General features: G+C 37.2%; 12 protein-coding genes across 12 annotated transcripts; 7 read left to right on the top strand and 5 right to left on the bottom strand.

The window, feature by feature from the left end:
* Window positions 1–682: 682 nt before the first annotated feature.
* Window positions 683–1,195, top strand: FDP41_003557 (uncharacterized protein; the record flags this gene model as incomplete). The annotated part of the gene is made up of 1 exon (XM_044706874.1): window positions 683–1,195. The coding sequence occupies one exon, from the start codon at window positions 683–685 to the stop codon at window positions 1,193–1,195; it is 513 nt and encodes a 170-aa protein (XP_044562278.1).
* A 198-nt stretch (window positions 1,196–1,393) lies between these two features.
* FDP41_003556 (uncharacterized protein) lies at window positions 1,394–2,068 on the top strand (the record flags this gene model as incomplete). Its single annotated transcript, XM_044706873.1, has 1 exon — window positions 1,394–2,068. The coding sequence occupies one exon, from the start codon at window positions 1,394–1,396 to the stop codon at window positions 2,066–2,068; it is 675 nt and encodes a 224-aa protein (XP_044562277.1).
* A 389-nt stretch (window positions 2,069–2,457) lies between these two features.
* Window positions 2,458–4,300, bottom strand: FDP41_003555 (uncharacterized protein; the record flags this gene model as incomplete). The annotated part of the gene is made up of 2 exons (XM_044706872.1): window positions 2,458–3,794; window positions 4,018–4,300. 2 exons carry the CDS (start codon window positions 4,298–4,300, stop codon window positions 2,458–2,460), a joined length of 1,620 nt encoding a protein of 539 aa, XP_044562276.1.
* Window positions 4,301–4,620: 320 nt separating this feature from the next.
* On the bottom strand, window positions 4,621–6,864 carry FDP41_003554 (uncharacterized protein; the record flags this gene model as incomplete). Its single annotated transcript, XM_044706871.1, has 3 exons — window positions 4,621–5,784; window positions 5,846–6,288; window positions 6,510–6,864. The coding sequence occupies 3 exons, from the start codon at window positions 6,862–6,864 to the stop codon at window positions 4,621–4,623; spliced, it is 1,962 nt and encodes a 653-aa protein (XP_044562275.1).
* Window positions 6,865–7,045: 181 nt separating this feature from the next.
* Window positions 7,046–8,904, bottom strand: FDP41_003553 (uncharacterized protein; the record flags this gene model as incomplete). The annotated part of the gene is made up of 5 exons (XM_044706870.1): window positions 7,046–7,437; window positions 7,498–8,064; window positions 8,219–8,468; window positions 8,615–8,701; window positions 8,845–8,904. The coding sequence occupies 5 exons, from the start codon at window positions 8,902–8,904 to the stop codon at window positions 7,046–7,048; spliced, it is 1,356 nt and encodes a 451-aa protein (XP_044562274.1).
* A 149-nt stretch (window positions 8,905–9,053) lies between these two features.
* Window positions 9,054–10,343, top strand: FDP41_003552 (uncharacterized protein; the record flags this gene model as incomplete). Its single annotated transcript, XM_044706869.1, has 1 exon — window positions 9,054–10,343. The coding sequence occupies one exon, from the start codon at window positions 9,054–9,056 to the stop codon at window positions 10,341–10,343; it is 1,290 nt and encodes a 429-aa protein (XP_044562273.1).
* A 126-nt stretch (window positions 10,344–10,469) lies between these two features.
* On the bottom strand, window positions 10,470–13,552 carry FDP41_003551 (uncharacterized protein; the record flags this gene model as incomplete). Its single annotated transcript, XM_044706868.1, has 4 exons — window positions 10,470–12,261; window positions 12,319–13,145; window positions 13,196–13,294; window positions 13,382–13,552. 4 exons carry the CDS (start codon window positions 13,550–13,552, stop codon window positions 10,470–10,472), a joined length of 2,889 nt encoding a protein of 962 aa, XP_044562272.1.
* A 255-nt stretch (window positions 13,553–13,807) lies between these two features.
* Window positions 13,808–14,359, top strand: FDP41_003550 (uncharacterized protein; the record flags this gene model as incomplete). The annotated part of the gene is made up of 1 exon (XM_044706867.1): window positions 13,808–14,359. The coding sequence occupies one exon, from the start codon at window positions 13,808–13,810 to the stop codon at window positions 14,357–14,359; it is 552 nt and encodes a 183-aa protein (XP_044562271.1).
* Window positions 14,360–14,370: 11 nt separating this feature from the next.
* Window positions 14,371–15,892, bottom strand: FDP41_003549 (uncharacterized protein; the record flags this gene model as incomplete). The annotated part of the gene is made up of 2 exons (XM_044706865.1): window positions 14,371–15,255; window positions 15,317–15,892. The coding sequence occupies 2 exons, from the start codon at window positions 15,890–15,892 to the stop codon at window positions 14,371–14,373; spliced, it is 1,461 nt and encodes a 486-aa protein (XP_044562270.1).
* Window positions 15,893–16,139: 247 nt separating this feature from the next.
* On the top strand, window positions 16,140–17,141 carry FDP41_003548 (uncharacterized protein; the record flags this gene model as incomplete). The annotated part of the gene is made up of 3 exons (XM_044706864.1): window positions 16,140–16,172; window positions 16,232–16,780; window positions 16,833–17,141. 3 exons carry the CDS (start codon window positions 16,140–16,142, stop codon window positions 17,139–17,141), a joined length of 891 nt encoding a protein of 296 aa, XP_044562269.1.
* Window positions 17,142–17,657: 516 nt separating this feature from the next.
* On the top strand, window positions 17,658–19,223 carry FDP41_003547 (uncharacterized protein; the record flags this gene model as incomplete). Its single annotated transcript, XM_044706863.1, has 1 exon — window positions 17,658–19,223. The coding sequence occupies one exon, from the start codon at window positions 17,658–17,660 to the stop codon at window positions 19,221–19,223; it is 1,566 nt and encodes a 521-aa protein (XP_044562268.1).
* A 1,484-nt stretch (window positions 19,224–20,707) lies between these two features.
* Window positions 20,708–21,763, top strand: FDP41_003546 (uncharacterized protein; the record flags this gene model as incomplete). Its single annotated transcript, XM_044706862.1, has 1 exon — window positions 20,708–21,763. One exon carries the CDS (start codon window positions 20,708–20,710, stop codon window positions 21,761–21,763), a length of 1,056 nt encoding a protein of 351 aa, XP_044562267.1.
* Between the last annotated feature and the right edge of the window lie 2 nt (window positions 21,764–21,765).

The raw sequence follows: 21,765 nt of genomic DNA, 5'->3' as shown, positions 1-21,765 counted from the left end.
CATTACACAAATTACTCATCCCTTCGAACTGGGTCAATAATTTCGAAATTCAAGTGATGCATGAACTCTCAAAAGAAATACTCATCGCGTTGAAAGTTACGTTTGACCTCTGTTTGTATATTTGGGTACAATCCATATTTTGATAGAGAAATGTAAGCACCTTTAGCTCAGAGGACTAGAGCACCGGACTTCGAATCCGGGGGTCGCGGGTTCGATCCCCGTGAGGTGTAAAAGAATTTTCCCAGTTGAGGCACATTTTAAGGATTCAATTACAAGAGATGAAAGAGAATTGAGGAAAATTCACCTCTTAAGTACATAGAGCATGCCCCATACGATTTAAGGAGAAATTGAGTGTCTGTAATTGTGTTTTCGACATTTATTTTTCTTAAATTGTTCGTCATTGCTTTTTCTGATGAGTCTCTTGACTGTAGCAATTTTGTGTCAAAATGTCAATTTTTCTTATCTTTTGGAATTGCATACTGTTTTAGACGAAATATTTTTTCATTCCTGTACAATATTTTTCATAAAAAGGTTAGTGAGACAAACTTCTCCACACTTCATGAAATCTTTTGGAGCAAAAATTCATAAATAAAAAACAAAATGCAAAAACCTGTAATCTTGTTGCTTGGAGAGGGAAACTTTTCATTCACAGAAGCCTTTGTGGACAAGTATCCTGAACCAGATGCTTGTGCAACTTTGTTTCGAGCAAGCAAAGGCTTTGCAGGTGTATGGAGATAGATTTCATCTCACATTGATTGTTGATGATTATTATGAAACATGGGCAGATCCAATGAATGTTGCCTCTCGTTCCAGCTATATTTTAATTGGGAAACGTAAATTCAATAACGAAATCTACACAGGATATCAACATGTTGCAATTGGTGAACGTGATTTCAATCATACTCCCAAGTTTGAGTATATATTTATGAACGCCAATTACCTAAAACAACCCAAAGAAGTGTATGGCAAAAAGTATTATTTATTGCCACCAATTGAAGAAGATGGCATAGCATATTTTAAAGAAGAGGCATTGAAGCCAGTTGTTGAAGAAATAGATGTTGATTTAGAGAAAGGCAATATTGGCAATGAAAAACAAGAATGTCAGGGTGCACATATTCCTGTCGAATATATCAAAGGGACTACTGCAAAAATAAGTAACATCATGAAAGATAGCAATAAAAGCAACAACCATTAAGTGGTCCAAAAAAGAATGCCTTGAAAATGTTCAATCACATCATCCTGTGGTTGGATGACATCATATTGCCTCCAATCACAATGTAATGCTTGTGAGCAATCTGAATTAGAAGATATTGAGACATGAGGAGCACCATACAATCATTCAACCGAGAGGATCTGATCATTGTTCACATGAACACACGACAAACACAAAAAAATGGCGCAATCAAGTCTTGTTCTCTTCTTCCTCTTCTTCTGCTTGATGTTCTCATCCTCGGACATGATTCATTCTCTCTCTCTATCATTTACCACCACCACCCAATTCACTAAATCGACCAAAATCATCAATACTACCATCAACACTGCCACTGCCACTCCTACTTCTAAACAAATTCTTTATTGGATGGGTCTCGAACGTACTCATGAAAATATCACTCAAGATCTCAACACCGTGCTACAGAGATCCTCTCGAGGTCAACTCACACAAATTAGTTATGAAGCCTATAATTTGGGATCCATGTCAGCATTTGTGGATAATCACTTTTATAATGTTTTACCAATTTTAAAATCTTCTCCTCATATTCAAGAGACATATCCCATGATCACCACTGTGAATATTCCATATTTAACAGACTTGTTGAATAATGAGACGAGTATGGACAAATTCATCAAACAAGCCATTCAAAATGAAAAATTAATTCAAGCCACTGGATATAATATTGATTTTGAACCAGATCGATGTGAAGCTTCCACTCGATTAGCTCCTGCTTTTGCTGTGTTTTTAAATCGATTTGCAGATGCGTTGCATTCGATTGGAAGAAAATTAACTGTGCGTCGCAAGTTGGAGTTACTTTTGGGATTGCAAATTAATTGCAGAGACACGAGTCGATAAAGTCATCACGATGGACACCTATGCAGTGAGAGCGGATGAGTTTGATAGTGCTTTTAAGAAGGCTCTTTCTTATATTCCGGTGAACAAATTAGGGTTGGGATTGATGTATGATTCGAGAGTGGATGTGACGGAATTGAGAAGAAGAATTGGTATGATTTTGAAGACAGGTATTACTGAGATTGATGTGTGGCAATACCAAGGAACAAGTGACATGTGGTTTTCAGAGTTGCAACAAGGTTTTCTCTCTCAACAATAATTTTGGTCCAATAACAATGATAAAAATCAATGAAATAGTATTATTGGTAGAAGTGTCGTATCCCACTAGGCAGATTTCATTGATTTATTAAAATACAGAAATGTTAAAAATCATCATCATTGCCATCATCATGTCATTGAACCAAGCACTTCTTGTTGGGATCTTCTGAGTTACTAACATTGGTTCCTTCTTGGCCAGGAGCAGTCTCATTTGTTGAAGTTTCAGCAGTTGAATTCTCTTGTTGCACGTTGGATGAGGTTGTGGCTTTCCCATCAACACTGACATGTGACTTTTGTATCACCTTTTCAATTTCCTTAATATTATCCTCAGTCAAACCACCCATCAATGCTTTGGTATTCGCATAATATTTCGAATTTCTCTTATCTTGAGATGAAGTATTGATTCTAAAATAGGGTAATTCTTGATCAGCCTCTGCAAAACTCTTTTCGACCAATTGTTTCATCTTTTCGTCCTCTTCCATATCACTAATACTGCTATTACTACTAGCATCATCATTTTGTGGAGAATTTTGTTCCTTTCTGCCTAATTTGTGTTTCTTGATGATATTCACAACTCCTTTCATTTCATTTTCTTCCTCTGTTTGTGTTAATTTAGAGACATGCATGTGAGCACCTGATTCTTCTTCAAATTCATGGTCACGATTGTACGCATGGTTTGTTCCATACTTGTTGAATTCTTCATATTCATCTTCTTGATCGTATTCATCACGTTCTGAATCTTCGCCACCAGAAACTTCACTTTCAGTAAACTTTTCATAATAATCTCTATCATTGACAGGAGGAATGAATTTTGGAATTTCCACCACTCGTTGTTTAAATACTACATTATATTTCTGAGTGAGTTTTTCACAAATGTCATTCACTTGATCCAAAATATCCTTTGTAACCACTTGAACAATTTTGCAATAAATGGTGTTAATAATGTCAGCACATAATTCATCAATTCCTTCTCCAGTAGCTGCACTCACTTCTCTATAAATAATATTCTTTTCACGAGCCATTGCTTCTGCCTCTTCTCTTGTGACATCTCGTTTCGAATCGGAAACGTTTTCTAATGGTGTTTTGATGTCAAAACGAGTAGAACCATGATATTTTTGGAAATTATCACACTTGTTAGCAACAAGGAAAATGGGAAGAGTTGGATTACGTTTTCTAATCATTGGCAACCATTTGTTAATAGAATTAAAATAGGATCGTTTGCTTCTCACATTGAAAACAATAATCGCACAATGTGTGAAAATGCCATACATTCGACAGACTTTTACATAGCTCCCAATGTCTACAATATTTGAATCATAAATTTGTAATTGGATGGCGTGATTTTCTTCATGAACGTTTTGAATAAGCGCAGAAAAATGTGACATGTGGTCAGTGCTAATTAATTTTTTGATCATGTCTCTCTTAGGTGATTGTCTAGTTAATAATCGAAGCATGACGCTGCTTTTACCAACTGTACAGTTGTTGGTGAAATGTCATCATACGTCCATATTTGGAAAGCAGTTCAACATTTCACAAGATTGCATTTTCATTCAACATGAATTCAGCATCATCATGTGTACATACATGAATCAACATGAATTTGATCATCACATGTGAACACAAACATCATGTTGATTTGATACATAAATAATGAACATGTTGTTGTTGTTGACTTTTCACACCTTTCGACTTACCTTTCTTATCTCCGATAATCATTGCTTTAAAATGATGATTATGAATCAATGGAGAGAAATAAACAGGATTGTTAAACATCATAATTTGTGGTGTCGCAGTTGCCTCATGGTCGTCCTCATCCTCTCCGTTGTTCAAATCCGTCCTCATCATCATTTTTCTCATCTCCTTCTCAACGTCGGTGTTTCTTTCGAGTCCACGACGCCAACGCCATCGTGAATAACGAGTTAATAACATGTAAATTTGTTTCCAATCTTCATCTCCGTATTCCGATGTGTTGTTCATTGTGTTGTTGTTGTTGTTCCAGTTTGATGGAAAAATGTTGTTGGGAAGGAATTGAAGTTTTAATTCGCGTTCGGTCAGAAATTGCCATAATGTTTTTTGGTTGTTGATGGCTTGATTCCACTCTTGTGAAACAAATAGACACACTTTTGTGATGGTTTTAATATCGAGGAAGAGAATAATTTTGTTGAAGAGAGAAAGACTTTCATGGAGACCGCTAGAGAGAGGGAAAAGAGGGGAACGGCGTGAAGTGGTCATATTTTTTCACTTAACGTTGACAGTTGACGGGTGTTAAAACTAGTTCTTTTTACAGAATGAAAGGTTTAATCAGCAGTGCGAATTAAAGAGAGCTTTTCAAGGAAGGTGTGTGGAGTAATGAGAGAGGTGCTTCCAAAGAATACGTCAATACCATGGTCTTGCATCAATTCATAGCAACTTCTTGTCTCGCTATAAGTCATACCTCCAATCACAAAGACGAACAACTTCATATTGCTCTCAAGTTTCGTGGATGTTGAGCTACTGCTGCTACTGCTTGAAGATGCAGAGTCGTCTTCAGTCTTCTTCTTGTTCCAGGTTGGTCCATTCTTCTTAGATCTCAAATCAGTAGTAGTTGAATCGCTTCTTGAAGATGAACTAGTCTTGGATGATGTGGTTGTTGCTGACTTGCCACTGTCCTTAGAAGAGAGCTTGAAATTGTTTGGTGGATCGTTGATATATGGATAAGCTTCAGGTTCCAATTTACCAACCATGGTTCTTTCAGAAAGATCCTTAATTTTTGGTGTATATCTGGAGAGTTGATATCCAACTTCCTTATCACTTTGACCTGATTTCTTGAAAGTGTCAAAGAGTTTAGAGAGTTTGGTAGAAATGCCAGATTTAGCAGGCTTAATCAAAAGTGATAGGTTATTGACAGTTTCAATTTGTTCGTCGTTCAATCTGGCCATTCTGAAAAGCTTATCTTTCTTGTCATCAGCAAGTTTTCCTTGATTGAAAACAATGTACATCATGATAAGTCTCATTTTGTTTTCAGCAGAGACGTTGGAGTTTGATAAAATAGCTCCAATTGTTGTCATGAGCTCCTTGGTGTTAACTTTGTCTCCGTCTGGAGTTTCTCCAGTAGCCATATTTTGCTCTTCAGCTGCAATTTTACTCAAGCTTTGTTCACGGAAAATTGTCAACAATTCCTTATTAATTTGTTTGTGCATAGAATACATGGAAAGACTCTTTTGATATTGAGGAAGCTTTCTAATCATGTCAGACATTTCGGCAGCCTCTAATTTTTTGCCAACTTCCTTCTTTTGAGTGCTGGAAATATCTTGGTGCTCATTTAAGAATTGATCAATTTCCTTTTGTAATTCTTTTCCGAGCTCAGCAAAGTGAGTATGTCTAAATCTTTCCCATACAGGGTCATATTGTTCATCCAATAACACTTTCTTTGTTTTCTTTTGATTGTCTCCGGTGGTGTATGAGTATTCATAAACATTATCCTAGTTGATTTCAATCAAAAACATGTGTCAATAAACTTTAGCTTCAAGAAAGAAGACTTACATTTGGAGAAACGTTCAACAAATCATATGCCATTGCTTGATAGGTGAATTCATGAAGAAGAGGAGCGTTGGCATCTTCTGTACGATCTACAATCAACGCAATTGATTTATCCTTCACAAGGTTTTTTGATTCTTTTGATTTGTTGAGTAAATCATAGACTCGATTAGCAACAGTCTTTGAAATTGGTGAATCGGAAGAGTAACGAATATATGGAGAAAATCCTGCTGTCAAAAAGAATGTATAGAGTTGGTCAGCCACTTGGGTAGCATATTTCTCTCTTGAACGAGTATCAGTGTTCAAAAGTTGTTGGATATCGTCTTGTTGTTTGAAAGTAAATATTGGTCTTTCTACTGCAAGGAAATCGATATTAACGTCTTGGAATGTTTTAACGCGAGTATGGAGTCTAGATCTGGCAATCTTATCCATTAACTCTTCGGTAATTCCTGTTGATGTTGTGATGATGAATTTTAAATTGGGTGATGATGGTATTGTATCCGTAAAGAAAGGAATACAATAAATTGAAAATAACAAATATCAACCATAATGGTAATTATTGGAGATGGATAAGAAGGTAATTGAATTCAACAATCAAAGGATGATTGCGGATACATCATCATGAATATGAAATAAATTCATCAGCAAATCAACTACTAGTATTACGTACTGCTTGTAAACAACAAGTGGGCATTTCCGTATGTTGGTTTGTTTGGAACGTTATAGTCTTCAATAATCTTGTCAATAGAATCAGCTGTTGGAGTTACAAAATAAATAGCATCAAGAGTAGGGAAAGGTTGTCTCTTCTTTCCCAAATTTTCAATAATTGTAACGTTCTTGGTCAATAGATCGCTCACTTTACATGCCGAAGAAATGACTTGGAGGGCATGCTCATCTACAATCATGACTTTCCACTGATCCTTCTCTCCGATAGAATCAACTACTTTCATTAACAAGTTCCTTACTTTCTCTCTGATGTTGAGAGAGGTGAGAGAGGATGAAGCACTGCTCGAACTTCTGGACATTTTTTTTTGATGTGGTGTTCTTCCAACGGAAACAATACAATCCAAACTTGGCATTCATTCCTCGAAGATTGAATGATGAAATCCGTCTCGAACAAAACAGAAGGTTGCCGTCCTTCAAAAGATGAACAATCATGCTGTATGAATTTGTGTTTTCATTGAATTGGATGATTTAATATTATCTCTACCAATCACCATCTCTCACATCATCCTTATTGAAAGATCCCTTAATTGTGGTAACATTATTAATTTGAACAGATGAATCGTTTTGTTGAGGCCAAGCATACTTTTCTTGATCCACTTCTTTGACCGATTTCACTTGTGACAAAATGTTACTCTTGCCAACACTTCCTGTATCTTCATTATAAAAATCGAACCATGGATAATTATAACTTGAATAAGTTTGTGCAGTGATGGGAGTTGGAGGAACGGTTTCTCCAGTGATTTGTTCATACATTTCGCTATTGACAATATGAATGAAAATTCTTGCTTTTGTAGATTCATCCCAGAAGGTGTGACCATAAGGATCTTCAATAATTTGTTGTTTCATTTTACCACCAGCTGCGAGTCCAAGCTCTATTTTCGCATTTTGCAAAACGTAAATACTGTTTGTTTTCAAAAGTTGCTATTACTTACCCTTAGCTCCACTCTTTTTTCTTTCTTCTCTTTCAAAACTGCCTTCAAAATCGAGATTATCGGCCTCCTCGTTTGTCATGGATTGAACGCACTCATCATCCAATGAACATTCACTAAATTTTTGTTCAAAGCTAATCGTCTGATGAGCCATTGTTGGAGCACATGGTGCTTCGAAAGAGCTACAACACGTTGTTGTTGGAGGCATGACAAATCCAAATGCTTCGGATGGTGGAGGAGGAGGAGAAGAAAACAAGCCAATGTCGACCGATGAGTTTGCTTTCAATGAAGATAAGTTAAAATCACTGGAGGCACCACCGCCACCATAATAACTCTTCTCACTTTGTTGGAGGGATCTGTGGATGACAGGCTTTGGAGTAAATTGTTTCAAACGTTGTTCATGATTTGGAGCATAGCAAACGATTTGACATCCTCCAACTTTCTCCTCTCCAGTAACTTGACCTTCAACAGTATATCCATCTCCAAGAGGCATTGCAATAAATTGCTTAATATATCCATCACCAGCATTGATACCGTCCAACCATGGTTGCAATGGTGTGACCACATAGTCTTCAAATAGTTTCAATTCAAAGTATCAAATTTGATGTTTTTCAGTAGTATATATAGCGAGCGAGCATTGTGATGAAATGATGATGCAATCATCGCCATGATCGTGAATTCGATCAATCATCACCCCATGTACATGATTCTAGAAAAAGCCTACCTTGTACATTTCTCTGTTTAATTTCTTCATCCCAAGTCTCTCCAGACAAGGCGTTGACCTTTCCAACAGCAATTTTCAATGCATGAGGATATTCTGTATTGAAATTCATAAATTCCAACCACATAGCTTCTCTTTGATAGAGTGGAATGAACACTCCTCCTTGTTTCTTCCAAGCCTCAGGCACTCGATCAATGTAATCATCAACTCGTTTCACTGGAAATGTGCCCAAAGATGGTGGAAGAGGATAGATCTGTGAGTAGGTTCACGTCAAAGTTGTGTTCATTGATTGCAAAATCAACAAGTCAAAACAACATGTAACATATTTACAGCAACATGAGAGTCATTCGGAGAGATGATGATGATGATCTAAACCTCTATTGGGACACTCTGACTTACCTTTCCATCATCCGGAATACGCAACGTTCTATGGAAGGTGATCCCGACATTATCATCAATTTCATTATTGGGATTATAAAAGATGAGCTGATTGCCACTTTAACAGAAAGCTTGTTCAGAGGTGTCATTTCGATTGATCTGGTTATTCAAAGATTCAATTTTTTGTGTCTATTTTGAAGGATAAACTGATGAGAGAAGGAAATTATTTGAGTTTGGCAAAGTTCACTCACAAAAAGGAACAAGTTCTCGCTCTTTCCTCTCTCTTCAGACATACCCTTCACTTGAATCATTTTTATGTAATATATTGAAGAGAGAAATGGAGCGTTCCACAAGAATACAAGCGCTTATTACCTCAACCAACCAATCAGGTTTGTCCCCGACATTATCAATACGTTGTTTCTTCACATAAAGACAAATTTGGATTTTTTTGAAAATAAAAATGCAAAGGCTTTCTCGTTCTGCGTTTCAACATGGCACCACCAAGCAGCAATCCTGCTTGCTCATGAGCAAGACCAACACGATCATCATGAATCATAGAGTGCCTTCCACATGGTTCGGAAACACAAAATCATTCAAGGGATTCTCTCATCATGATTATCAGGAATCTATCAGCCGTTGTTTTTCTGTTAATTTGGCAAAGAGAAATATTGGATCTACGGAGGAAAAAATTTCTAGCACACCAACAACAGCAGCAACACCAAACGCTTCGGTACAATCCTTTGAAACAGTATCAAATACTACTACATCAACCGCTCAATCAGTACCACCACAAAAACCGGTAGCTTTTGAAGAACCACTCCACGAAAAACAAAGTTTTAATTTGGATGATTTTGAAGATGATGTTGCCGGACAACAATTGGAGGCAGCAGAATCGATTAGCTCACTCTTTTCTTCATTTACTGATTACATTAATCCTTCAAAGATTTTGGAAGCTTGTATTGTTGCTCTTCACGATGCTGGTTGCCCCTGGTGGGGAAGTATTGCTCTTGTTGGTTTTGGACTTCGTATGCTTATGTCTCCACTCAACATTATGAGCATGAGAGCAAGTACTATCATGTCCAAGATGGGAAACAGTTTCACACAATTGAAAAAGGATCAAGTGGATCCCAAAAAGAGCCCTGCAGAACGAGAGCATGCTAGACGATCATATGATGAAATGGCCAAGAAAGAGGGATTCAAAATGTCCCACATGTTCTTGCCTTTAATTCAAAGTCCTCTTTTTATTGCCTTCTTCTTTTGTTTGAATAGAATGGCAAGAGAAGTTGAAGGATTCCAATGGGGAGGAATGTTGTGGTTTACTGACCTGACATTGAAGGATCCAACTTATATTCTTCCTATTATCTCTGCATCTTGCTTTATGGCTGTTTTTCTTGTGAACACTTTCCTTAGAAGCGCTGGATCAGGTAGACTTCAATCCGTGATTGCTGTTGGTATGGGTATTTTCTCATTTGCCCTTGTACCTTTTACAGGCAGACTTCCTGCTGCACTTTTCATGTATTGGATCCCTTCTAACCTTTTCCAAATTATATTTTACTTACTAATGTCAAGAAAACCAATCAAAAGATATTTCAAAATTCCTGATGTAGATACTGCAAAGGGAGCAAATAAGGGAATGGATAAGATTGAGAAAATGATTGATAAATTCATGCCAACCAAAGCAAAGTCACCAGTACATGCAAAATTGATGACCAAGCAAGATTTTGATAAAATAAGGGGAATCAAACATTAAGCGAGAATTTCGAATACTAGTACTAGTTGGAAACTAAAACAAACACTCGAACATGATAAAATATTATTATGACAATTATTCAAAACTACTCTTCATAGTTTGGGTCGACCAAATATTTAATATGTGTTAAAGATACGAAAAACACTTGCATTTGCAATCGCTGACAGGACACTCTTCATGGTTCTCAAACCAATCCAATAAATGCTTAACATGACCACCATGCTTGCAACGAGTGCACCATGAGAAACAAAAGTCCATTTCTGACGAGCTATTCCCACCCATCGAATGTGAAGGAGAGCCAAAGGCCATCAAACAAACGGCACACTTGGGGAGTGGTTTCCTACAAGAAGGACAACTGGTAGTTTTAGGCATGGATAAATTATTGCCATGTTTGTTGGCAAGCTGAGCTTGTCTTCCACCCTTACTTGAGAGCAAGCTGGAGTGATGGAGCGATTGGGAACAAAAGGCACATTTGATAGAAACACTGGCTTGTAGAATGGGAGCTGTACCTGAGAAAGTGTTAACAGAGCTCTGAGTTGGGGTTGCACCTTCATGACTAATGACAGACTCTCCACGCAAACTTTGTTGAATGCTAATGTCTAAAAAGGCCCGCTCTTCCCACATCTTCCATCGATCAAGTAAATCTCTGTAATTTTCCATCCAAATGTCAGCAATGCTATTGCTATTCTTGGTAGTAAGAGCTCTATTAAATACTAGGCATGCTGTTTGAACGTCACCCGTTCGGTCCACATATTTCTGCATTAATTGATAACTTTCGTTAGATTGCAAACCCGTTAGAAGTAGCCCTTGAATATCTCCTGTGGCCAAGCCTTTCTCTTTGAGAGAAAGAATATATTTACCAAGATCAAAGTCATTCAAATAGTAACAAGCAAAGGCAATTCGATCGCTAACTGGGATAGCTTTTTGTTCTAGTACACATTCCACGTCTTTTGGTTCACTTGATGTTAAAAATCCAAATGCTGCTGATAAATAAGGATCGTTGAGCTTTGGATATAAATTATTGAAAACATTGTGAAACTCCTCCCGTCTCGACTCTGAATACCCACCAAGTGCATAAGCCAAAAACATGTAATTACTTTTCTTGTCATTGTCACTCAGTACTCCCAAAATATTCGCTGCTGCCTTGATATCCATATTAAATATTGCGATGGCTACGCTTCTCTCATTCAAATACTCCGGAGGTACTTGAGAGCTTTTTAGTGCATTCAAATATTCTTGATCCCATCCACAAACATGAAGACAAATACTTCTTTGAGGGCTGTGATATCGAGTTGTAGAAGAGTGCTTCACAATTTCAGAATGAGGAGAAATAGTATTTCCTTTGAAATTATGAGAAACGGTTCCAGTAAGAGGCTTAAAGGGTAAAAATGTACTATCATCTTGTCCTGTTAAATTTTGTAACAGCATGGAAGAATCTAAAATAGTTTGAATTCCAATGTAAAATTGTTCGTTAGGTTGATTTCTTCCGTTCATTTTGTTAAGTTCTCTCATCTTATGTATCCAAGACCAAATAATAATCCCATCGATATCCTTTAAAGAGGTTGACACAGCAATGTTATGTTTTAAATCAAGTCCAATTGCTCGTTTTGCTCTTTCTTTCATCACAGAAATTATATCATTTGGTTGTATGAAGCTATTTTCTACTATTTGGTTGTTATGGGCCGATATTATTTCCTCGTGACACGATATTGAGAATTTAGTAAAGTCTTTCAAAAATGTATATTGAACAAATCCTGTGTAAGTTGACAAAAGTATACATTTAGGAATATTTGGATGGAAGGAAAAGGATGTGATTGGGCTATTATTTGATGAGAAAACTGTTTGATAATTAGATATCTTGTATTTCACAGTCTTGGCTTGTTCAGCTAAATCACAAAGTTTGATAGAATTTGAATCTCTGTTTAAGATAACAAATAAATTAACGCTAGAGAATATTTCAAATAGTGTCACTTACTTGGTCAAAACTCCAAGTACATTCTTGTGAGAAGTAGACCATTGTACTTGTGATATGGTAGGAGGAGTTTTTTGTGATGAAGCAGGGAATAATGAGGCTACATTCAACTCTTTGATAGGGTTGGGCATTTTCCTCATGTCCCAAATTCTGACAACACTTTCTTCAGAGTATGTCGCAAATTGATTACTATCGAAAGGATTAAAGTGAATTCCCAAAACTGATTTGTTGTGGACTGCAAAGCTTTTCGAAGGTTTACAACTTTTCATTGCGAGAGAATCTCTTAGATCAAATAATCTGATATATTTCAAGCTTGTTCCTAACAAGAAAATATTGGATTGATTTGGCATCCATGAAATAGAGGTAGCTCCTTCTCCTGGGCAAAGCTCATAAAGAGGTCTTGTCACGATTTTTGTTGTAAAATACGATCTAGAGGGCAATTGAAAAGTATTAGATTGTTTTTTCACAGAGTTTGAAACAAATGTCCCGTGATGCAATGAGCTGAGCCCTCCATAGTCGCTACTTATTGTGCTCTCTGTATCTGAAATTATTCCACTAAATCCACCTGATGTTATTCTTGACAAATCCCAAATTGCCACACAATTTTGTTTTGGTACTTTATCGTAACCAGCTGCAATGTAATTGGTTTCCACTGGATTCCAGTCAATACATCTGCATGGAGGTGAAGATGTTTTGCCTCTGTTGGCTGGATCTGTTCGAGTAAACTCTGCAAAGACATGTTGGTCACTTTGAATATCATCAAGTAGTATTGATCCATTTGAAAGTCCAACAGCAAATGTTTCTTTGTTTTCGGGAGACCAGGAATAGCACTAATATGATTGAAGATAGGTAAAGTATTTATCAAATCATGTCAACCTACCAATGCCTCTGATTGCAACGATGTTGTAGATATTGATGAGAATTCTTGAGAAATGTTTGTATTGGGTGTAGATTTTTGTTCTAAAACATTGCTCAATACCTGATTATCGGAGTTGATATGATGAATAACAATAATAATAATATTAATAATGATCAAAATCATATTCTCTACAAGAAAGACACCTACTCTTTCATCAATTTTGTAATAATAAACATCTCTTCCAGCAATAACCGAGAACCAGTTACTTGTGTTTGGATTCCAAGATACTATGTATGATTGGCCGGCATTCATTGATCCACCCACTAACGACATGGTTTGTGCATTGGAAACAATAGGAGAAAGTACCGAAGACAACATGTTAGATTAGGTTATTCAACAAAATATATCATCAATAATTTCCAAATTAAAATTCAGTGCTTCTGTCGAGAGCGAGCAGATCAATTATTAAAATTCTATTGTTATTTCCGCAAAATAAAAATGATGATGATCCTATCAGTATTATTGGAATTGTCAAACGAATTGGACTTGAGGAATAAAATCAATGATGAACGAAGTGTTTGGAACGGCACTCAAATTTTTTGTCTTTGAAAAAAAATTTCATTCTCCCGAACTATGGCATCCATAACCTCTTCAACTCCTTCATCATCATCGGTTTCAGCATCATCGGGAAATGACGATGATATGATTTCTCTCTCAAATAACCCAAATGGGAATGATCAACAACCAAATCAAAATGAGCATGTAATTATACAAAAGAAGAAATATGAAGAAACTGAGGATGAAATGAAATTAAGATTTGAAATGGAATTGGAGTTTGTGCAATTATTATCAAACCCATCATATTTACAGTATTTGGCACAATATAAATATTTTGAAGATCCTGGATTTATAGAATATCTAAAATATTTACAATATTGGAAACGACCAGAATATGCAAAATTTATCAGATTTCCGAATAGTTTATTCTTTTTAGATCGAATTGTCACAGATCCCCAATTTCGAGAAGAGTGCAAGCTCAATCCTTTCCGAGATATGCTGCAGCAGCAAATTATGTGTCATTGGTCGTTCTATCGAAAAAATAGAGAAGAAGCTCTCAAAAAGAAATCTTTCGAGTTCGACGAGCCAACAAATCCGATTGATGCAAATGTCACAATGAATGGATAATAAATTAAAATTTAATGAATAGTAACTGGCTTTGAAGGAAGAGTTAACACTTTTCCTGAATGCTTGTCCTTGATAAACATGCCTTTTCCAGCAACTGCATGAAGGCCTCTTTGTAATGGAAACAGTGGAATGTAAACAATTCTTGATTTGGTAGGTTGCAATTCTCCAATTACTTGCAAAGAAGATCCATAAACTGCAAGTGGATACAGTTTATCAGATTCAAGATGAAGCGTAAGATCCATAATATCCTTCGAATTATTTACAATTTCACACACTGCATAGAATGGCTTATGTAGGTAAAATTGCTCGGGTTTGAGTTGAACTCTTCCAGTTTCAAGAAGAAATTCATCAGACATAGGTGATGATGAAAAACCAAGTATTGTTATGTCCAAGTCTTGTTTCTGGACTCCTTTGTGTTGAATTGGACTGGTAATAAGCATTCCACTCTCTCCTAAAGTATTTTTCCATTGAAGGGAGATTTTTCCAAGAACATTCACTGCCTTTGGCTGTTTTAAATTTGGGACCAGTTCAAATAATAGTCTTTTCGTTTCTCCTCTCAATAATGGGTGCTCATAATATCTATCTCCATAATTATGAGTTGAATGGTCAATAAGATCAAATCCAAAGTTGGGTTCAAATTTTACGTTTTCAATATACATGGAGGGTGCTTGCGTTAAATTTTGTAAATCTAATTGTACAAAGATATGATTTTCAAGAGTATTGACTTTCACTTTCATTCCAAGAGGTTCATACACTTTAAAAGGAAATAATTTTCGGAATGATCTCATCCTTCCTTCTTCAGGATCATAGTATGCAACATTACACACAAGAAAAGTTTTGTCATCATCATCATTAATATTATCAGGAACGCTCAATGGTTGTTCAATAATAAAATCCTGTCAGCGTACAAAATATGGTTAATATATATAAGTCATGAGGAATAATATTAATACCAACCTTATTTGATTTGGAACCAAGCTGCTCCATAGGTGTCGAGCTAATATCCAGCAAGATGTGTTTTGTTGTTTTTCCTTTTCCAGTGTGTAGTTCGGCAGTAATAGAAATGTTCTTGATGACGTTGTAAGATTCATTATGCAAAGAGATGTAACATTTGAGTGTCTCGCCGATATAGATGGCACCTGGAGCACTTGGTAAAGTCCACGAGTCATTATAACCCAAACTGTCAAAAACCATGCATCGTTCTGTTAAAAATTGTGATAGGTTTTTCTCATTACTATTATCCTCCACGCCCGGAATTTCAATTAATTTTTCTTCTTTAAATCCACTCGTTGTTGATCTGGATCCAACCGAATCATTCCCGTACAGACTCTTCACATCGGAAGCATGATTTGGTGTTTTATAAAACAATTTATTATCTCCGAGAACATCTTTTCGTTCAGTAAGAATTGGAACGTCCACTGAAAACTCTGGTTTTTTTAATCTCATCAGCTTGATGCTCAAAGGATGTGGAGTTTCGATCATGGGCAGGTTCGATGCACCACCAACGCTGGGGGGTCTAACATTTGGGTCCATAATTGTCCAGCCTATTTTTTTGTCAGTACCTACGGGACCACAGATCAATCCTATCACAACAGAACCAATGTCATGACGAAGTACTCATCAACGTTTGCCAAACCATTCTGATGCATTAAAAGTGAACCATCAACCCGTGTTCGTGATTGAATTGGGTGAGATCAAAGAAGCAAAATCCTTGAGGCCTGGTTTGACACAAGTTGGCGCCATTTCATTACGAAAGACCAGAATAAAAAAATTAACCCGAATGTCCATCATCAAGCCTATTGGAGATCCAAAAGTATGTATTTTGGAATCAATGATCCGAGTTTTCTTATTTGAACCATCATTCGGAAACAGATTTTGGAGAAAAGACCTCCACAAAGTGTCTCCTACAAAGATGTTAAATCCTCTATTGACACTGGAATGGTCAAAAGAAAATCCGATCAAAGTAGGTGGTTTTATAATTCATATGAAAGTTGTTTCCGATTGAGATTTTCGAATAATATAGATGATAGCAAACTATTCAAAAAAGTCGAACATTTCAAACGAATCAAATCCACAGAGCTAATGAAGTTAATTTTACTCAAAATGAATTCGAATAAGGAAGGGCTAGCTAATGAGGATGAAGCCAAGTGCCCCTCAGAATCTCCAAAACATTCAGTCATCTCATCTCAAGCGTTTAGTAGTACCATTTCGGAGGCAAAAACTGCCGTGCATCAAATGGATCCAATCTTGATTAAATCAAGGTTACGAGAGGATGTATCAGATGCTGATAATTTAGTGCTAGTACTTGATGTGAGAGATCCAGAAGATTTTGCAAAATGTCATTTACAAACTGCATACAGTTATCCAGCTGCGACGGTTAACAGGACGGTTAATCCTTTCACATTTGAAATGTTGTCCTTTGTAAGTTGTTTCAATTGTTCGTGACACCCCAACAACCAACGTCTACCATTAGAAAAACCATCCGCAAAAGAAAATTGTACTGTACGATAGAGATGAAAAAATAGCGTGTCCTGTAGCAAACTTGTTATTTGAAAAAGGGTTCGATAATATTGTGGTTCTGACAGGTGGACTGCAAGAATTTTTCCAGAAGCATCCGAACTTAATAGTTGGGGAAGTGCCAAAGGAATGGATACCAACCGAACCAAAAAAGAAGCGCCTACAATCTGCCTCTTCAGTGACCAGTAAATCGACGCAAAACAAACCAACCGTCTCCAAAAAGCCACCTGCCACAGCCCTAAGTACCTCCAAAGTATGGAAATAATTGGTTTTACTTTATCAGGCCTATACGGTTATTTCTTATCTTGACCCAACTATTGTAAAACTAAAAATTAGAACCATCATCCTATAGGAACAGATGCAAAAATGTAATTACAAATAGTACCTTCATAATGAACAAGCTTTACAACGATCCAAACTGTATTTGTCAATAACTCAAATAGAGTTTTGCTCTGAGAGTACAATTTGAAAAAGGAAAAGATTTGTTGTTCCGTCCATCTGGAAAATACTTCACAATTTCTTCTCAATTCATCAATTCGTAAATCATGGATTCATGATAACTCCTCTCCTTTCGAATCTTTGAAATAGTCAAGCCCCCATTCTCGGAATTGTACCTGATATTTTTGTTCTCTTTTTTAGGAGTTTTTGCAATCGTTGACTTGTTCCATTCCAACCAACCTTACCGAAAACATTCACACCCCAACAATATTTAACATGATCACACATGAGCATCATCCTTGTTCCTAGCATGAAAAAATTATATTAACATTGCATAATCGTCATGATGATGAGAGTCACAACACTTTTACTTTTCATTGTTCCCTTCCTGTCGACATTCATCGCATTGGTCCACTCGTTGTATGTGGTCATTCCAGATAACACGGCTGTTCTACCAGTGAATCAAGTACTACCTCTCCTCTTTATTGGAGGTGGACCTTTGAGTGGACAGAACGCGACCCTTACCTTATATCGACAACGACAAACTCAACCTGATGAATTGATCATGCAAACAGAGGTTCATCTAACAGGTGCCTCAGGTTACGTTCCATGGGTCATTCCAACCAATGCAACAGCCTCATGTTCCTACTATGTGTGTTTGAATCCAGTCAATTCTTCCCTTCTTGCTTCTTCCATTGTCGACCTGAACGATCCCTATCGATGTTATGCCGTTGGAGGTTTCTATTGTGCTTTCAACCCAAGTACTGTGAACACCAATGGACCACCAAGACGTCCCTATTTGACCTTAGATTATCCTCAACAATATACCAAATGGTTGGCCAATAGAAACTACTCGGTGGTGTACAGCCAATTCTTTGGCAATGGTGTCGAGAATGGAGCACAGGGATCCTTCTCTGTCGCGTTGAGCTTGTGGAGAAACAATGGTGGAGCTCAAGGACAAGATGTCATGATTGATGGAACCAAAAAAACCTACACTCTCGATAAGAGTAAACCAAATGGTGAGGTAGATTTCTTTGTGCCTGAAATTTCTACTCCTGCCGTCAATAATAGATACTACATTTGTGCTGAATTGGTGTCTAATGAAGTGGGTGTGGATGCCCTGAATAACCACACCAATCGAGACGATGAAGGAAGTTGTTTTGCTAAATCTGGAATGTTCTCCATCTCGATTGGCTACTTCACCATCAATGCTCCACTCGCTAATGCCAAGTGGCAATTCAACACGACTCAATTTATGGATTTCAATGAGACCATGAAATTTGATCAATTCTCTTTGAGTGTCTTCCAAATCAGAGAAACCAATAAGGAGTTTATTTCAGATGATGTTCGATTGATTAATGTTAATCAACAAGTACCAACTCCGAGACAAGGTCAAATTCCATTCATTGTGATGTGGGGAGGAGCTTTAAGAACCACTCCTGGATGTAATTACTTTATTTGCGTGAATCCAGTCTTTGTAGGTCCTTACAATGTTCGTTGTTTGGTCAAATCTGAAGTTTTCTGTATTGAGGGAGGACAAACAGAGCCATTACCAATTCCTCAACAACAACAACAAGGTCAGCCACCGCAAGGGCCTCCTCCTCAACAACAACAACAGCAACAGCAACAAGGAGGACAGCAACAACCACAACAACAGCCTCAACAAAAGAGAATGTTGCATCACACAGAGGTCGCTTCTAGTAGTAGCGAACAAGTGGTTGCCTCTCTCCCAGATTATTCTCAAATGAGAAATCATATTCCGATTGCTCAGAGAGTGAATGTGTATGGCCAACACAATCCTCAAATGTATCCTTTCTATTCGCATGGCTATCAGGTACGACGTGCGATTTTGAATCATGCTCATCCTCGGTATCCACGTTTGCATATGCGAGTATTAAGAAGATTTTAAGTTGCTGAAGTTTGAGAGAGATTTTGAAAGACGAAGGCTGAAAGTGTGAATGATATCATCAGTTTTGAAGTCCTTTAAATTTTTATTGTTGTGTTGTTGAATTTCGAATGAGATGTCCTCCTCGTTTTTTTTTAATAAACAGCAGAAAGCTTATAACGTCCATTTGACCCGTTTTCGGATTCTTTTTCGGGCGATATCTGTCGCACTCTTCCTTAATAAATCGCCAGTTGATAAACGTTAAAAGACGTTTATTTTGATGTTTTCAAAAGTAAAAAAAATAAGGCAACCCCCATCATCACATCCTGAGTGCTTCAATCGGTTATATCATTCATCAAACTTCTGCTATCTCTTCATCACTTACAAGTCTATCATGACAATGATAGCCGAGAACGACCACATGTTCAATCGCAATCTTCAGTCTGCTTCTTTGGGATACAAAGCATTCGAATATGACCCGACGATCAATATCAGACAAAAAACTGATATCACCAACACAACTGGGCCGAACGTTTCTCATCTTTATCAAAGTTTGATCGAGAAGAATCCCACTGTGTTTCACAAGCGAACGTACTCTCGTTCTGTTCCTCGATCGGTCTCACCCTCTCAAATATATGCCCAGTCAACCCAGCAATCTGAAACATTCACTGCTTATTTAAATACCCTTTCCGAAAACAGGAGGAACCAACTCGAGAAAATCATGAACATCCCAAGAGATAAGCAAGCAGGGTTTTACGCCCCAAGTTTTTCTTCCTTCAGAAACTATAACAACCTTAAACCGAAAAATTTCAAACAGTATCACATATCCTTAGCTGACCCAAGCAGTGAACATCCTCTCTCTCTAAGCGACTGCTTGGAAAGTGCAAAATAAATCTATAGAGAATCAAGACCCCTAAGTTCAGTGAGATTGGCTCCTCTATCTCCAAGAATACCGTTGTCTCAACGAACCGATTCAACAAGAAGAACACCAAGGCAATATAAACTTGTAAGCTCCAAATCCACGAGTTCCCTTTTTTCGACGACAACACCTCGCTCTTTGACAAGTTCAAGACCTAGTAGCTGCCGAAGTGGGTCAAAAACGCCCTCTTCATCTCGAAGTGCAACTTATTCCTATATCACAAGTACCATAAGTAATAGCTCGAGTCATAAAAGCTCTGTGAAGTTACTACGAAATATGTACGACCAAAAGGTTTTTGAAAATGAAATAAGGCAAGAGGAAAAAGAACAACAAAAAATAGAACATATTTTGGAATATGACAAGCGTTTTGACGATCCAATCAAGCAGCTTGAGGAAATTGATAACTTTGAATTAAGGAATGGACTGAGACAACCTAAGAGTGTTAAATGTAAATAAATCCAATGTTGTAAATTCTTTCAAAACCAAATCAAATTCATTATCAACACAAACAACGACGTAATAATGGATTGATGATGGATCGTGATTGACAGTAGTCGGCTTCTTTTGAATCTATAACCTATATAAAAAAATGCTTCGCATACGCTTGCCGTCTGGTCAAATGAATCTGAAGGGAGTTGACTTTCAAAACTCCACTGTTGAATGGCTCAAGTCGGAAATACAGAAGGAAAGCAAAATTCCACTGCTAAAACAAAAACTCAAATGTGGATTTCCACCACAAGAAGTTACTGGGCAATCAGATCAAGAATTATTTAATTCAAAAAAGCTTTCGGAGATTGGCTTAAAATCGGGAGAAAGTTTGATCGTGGAAGAAACAAACGAATACTCTCAGGCAAAACAACCCATTTCCTATCAATTAGCGTCAGCATCTATGGGCAATCATGACGTTGTGGATCTTACTGCTGACTCCACCAACATTGTACAATTAAAACCAGAACAATATTCCGACTGTCCAGCACGACCACACGATTTGCAATCCTTTGATTCCTCTTTGATTTCAGATTGTGTTGCTATTAAACGAGTCATTCCAGCAGATAATTCGTGCCTGTTTAATGCCTTGGCTTATTGCCTGGAAGGAAGCAGAGCAAGAAAAAACAAAAGAGCCCGAGCCTTGAGAAGAGTTGTGAGGGATTGGATTATGAAACATCCGTTTTATTTCAATGAAGCCATATTGGGAAAACCCACCAAAGAATATTGTGATTGGATAATGAAAGACGATTCATGGGGAGGATCTATTGAATTATTAATTTTGTCCCAGTTCTACAACATTAGAATTGAAAGCTTTGATGTCACAGCCAATAGAAGAGATGTCTATGGTGAAGGAGACTCTACTATTACTTCAAAAATTTTCCTTATTTATGATGGTATCCACTATGATGCGTTTGCTTTCAATCCTGTTCCATCTGGACCTGAAGAATTAGATATTACCATTGTACCTGCTAACGAAGAGATTTCTTCTAAAAAAGCATTCGACCATGTAAAACAATTGCACGAACAGCATCAATTTACAGACACTGCCAGCTTCACTTTAAAGTGTTTGCAATGTGGAGAATTTTTGAAAGGAGAAAAGGAGGCCACACTTCATGCAAAGAAAACTGGTCATACAAGCTTTGGTGAAAAGAGATAATC

This window comes from Naegleria fowleri (genome assembly GCF_008403515.1).
Source record: "Naegleria fowleri strain ATCC 30894 chromosome Unknown tig34, whole genome shotgun sequence".
NCBI lineage: Eukaryota > Heterolobosea > Eutetramitea > Acrasida > Naegleriidae > Naegleria > Naegleria fowleri.
Note: the sequence above shows the minus strand (reverse complement) of the source record. Positions and strands in the feature narration are given on the sequence as shown.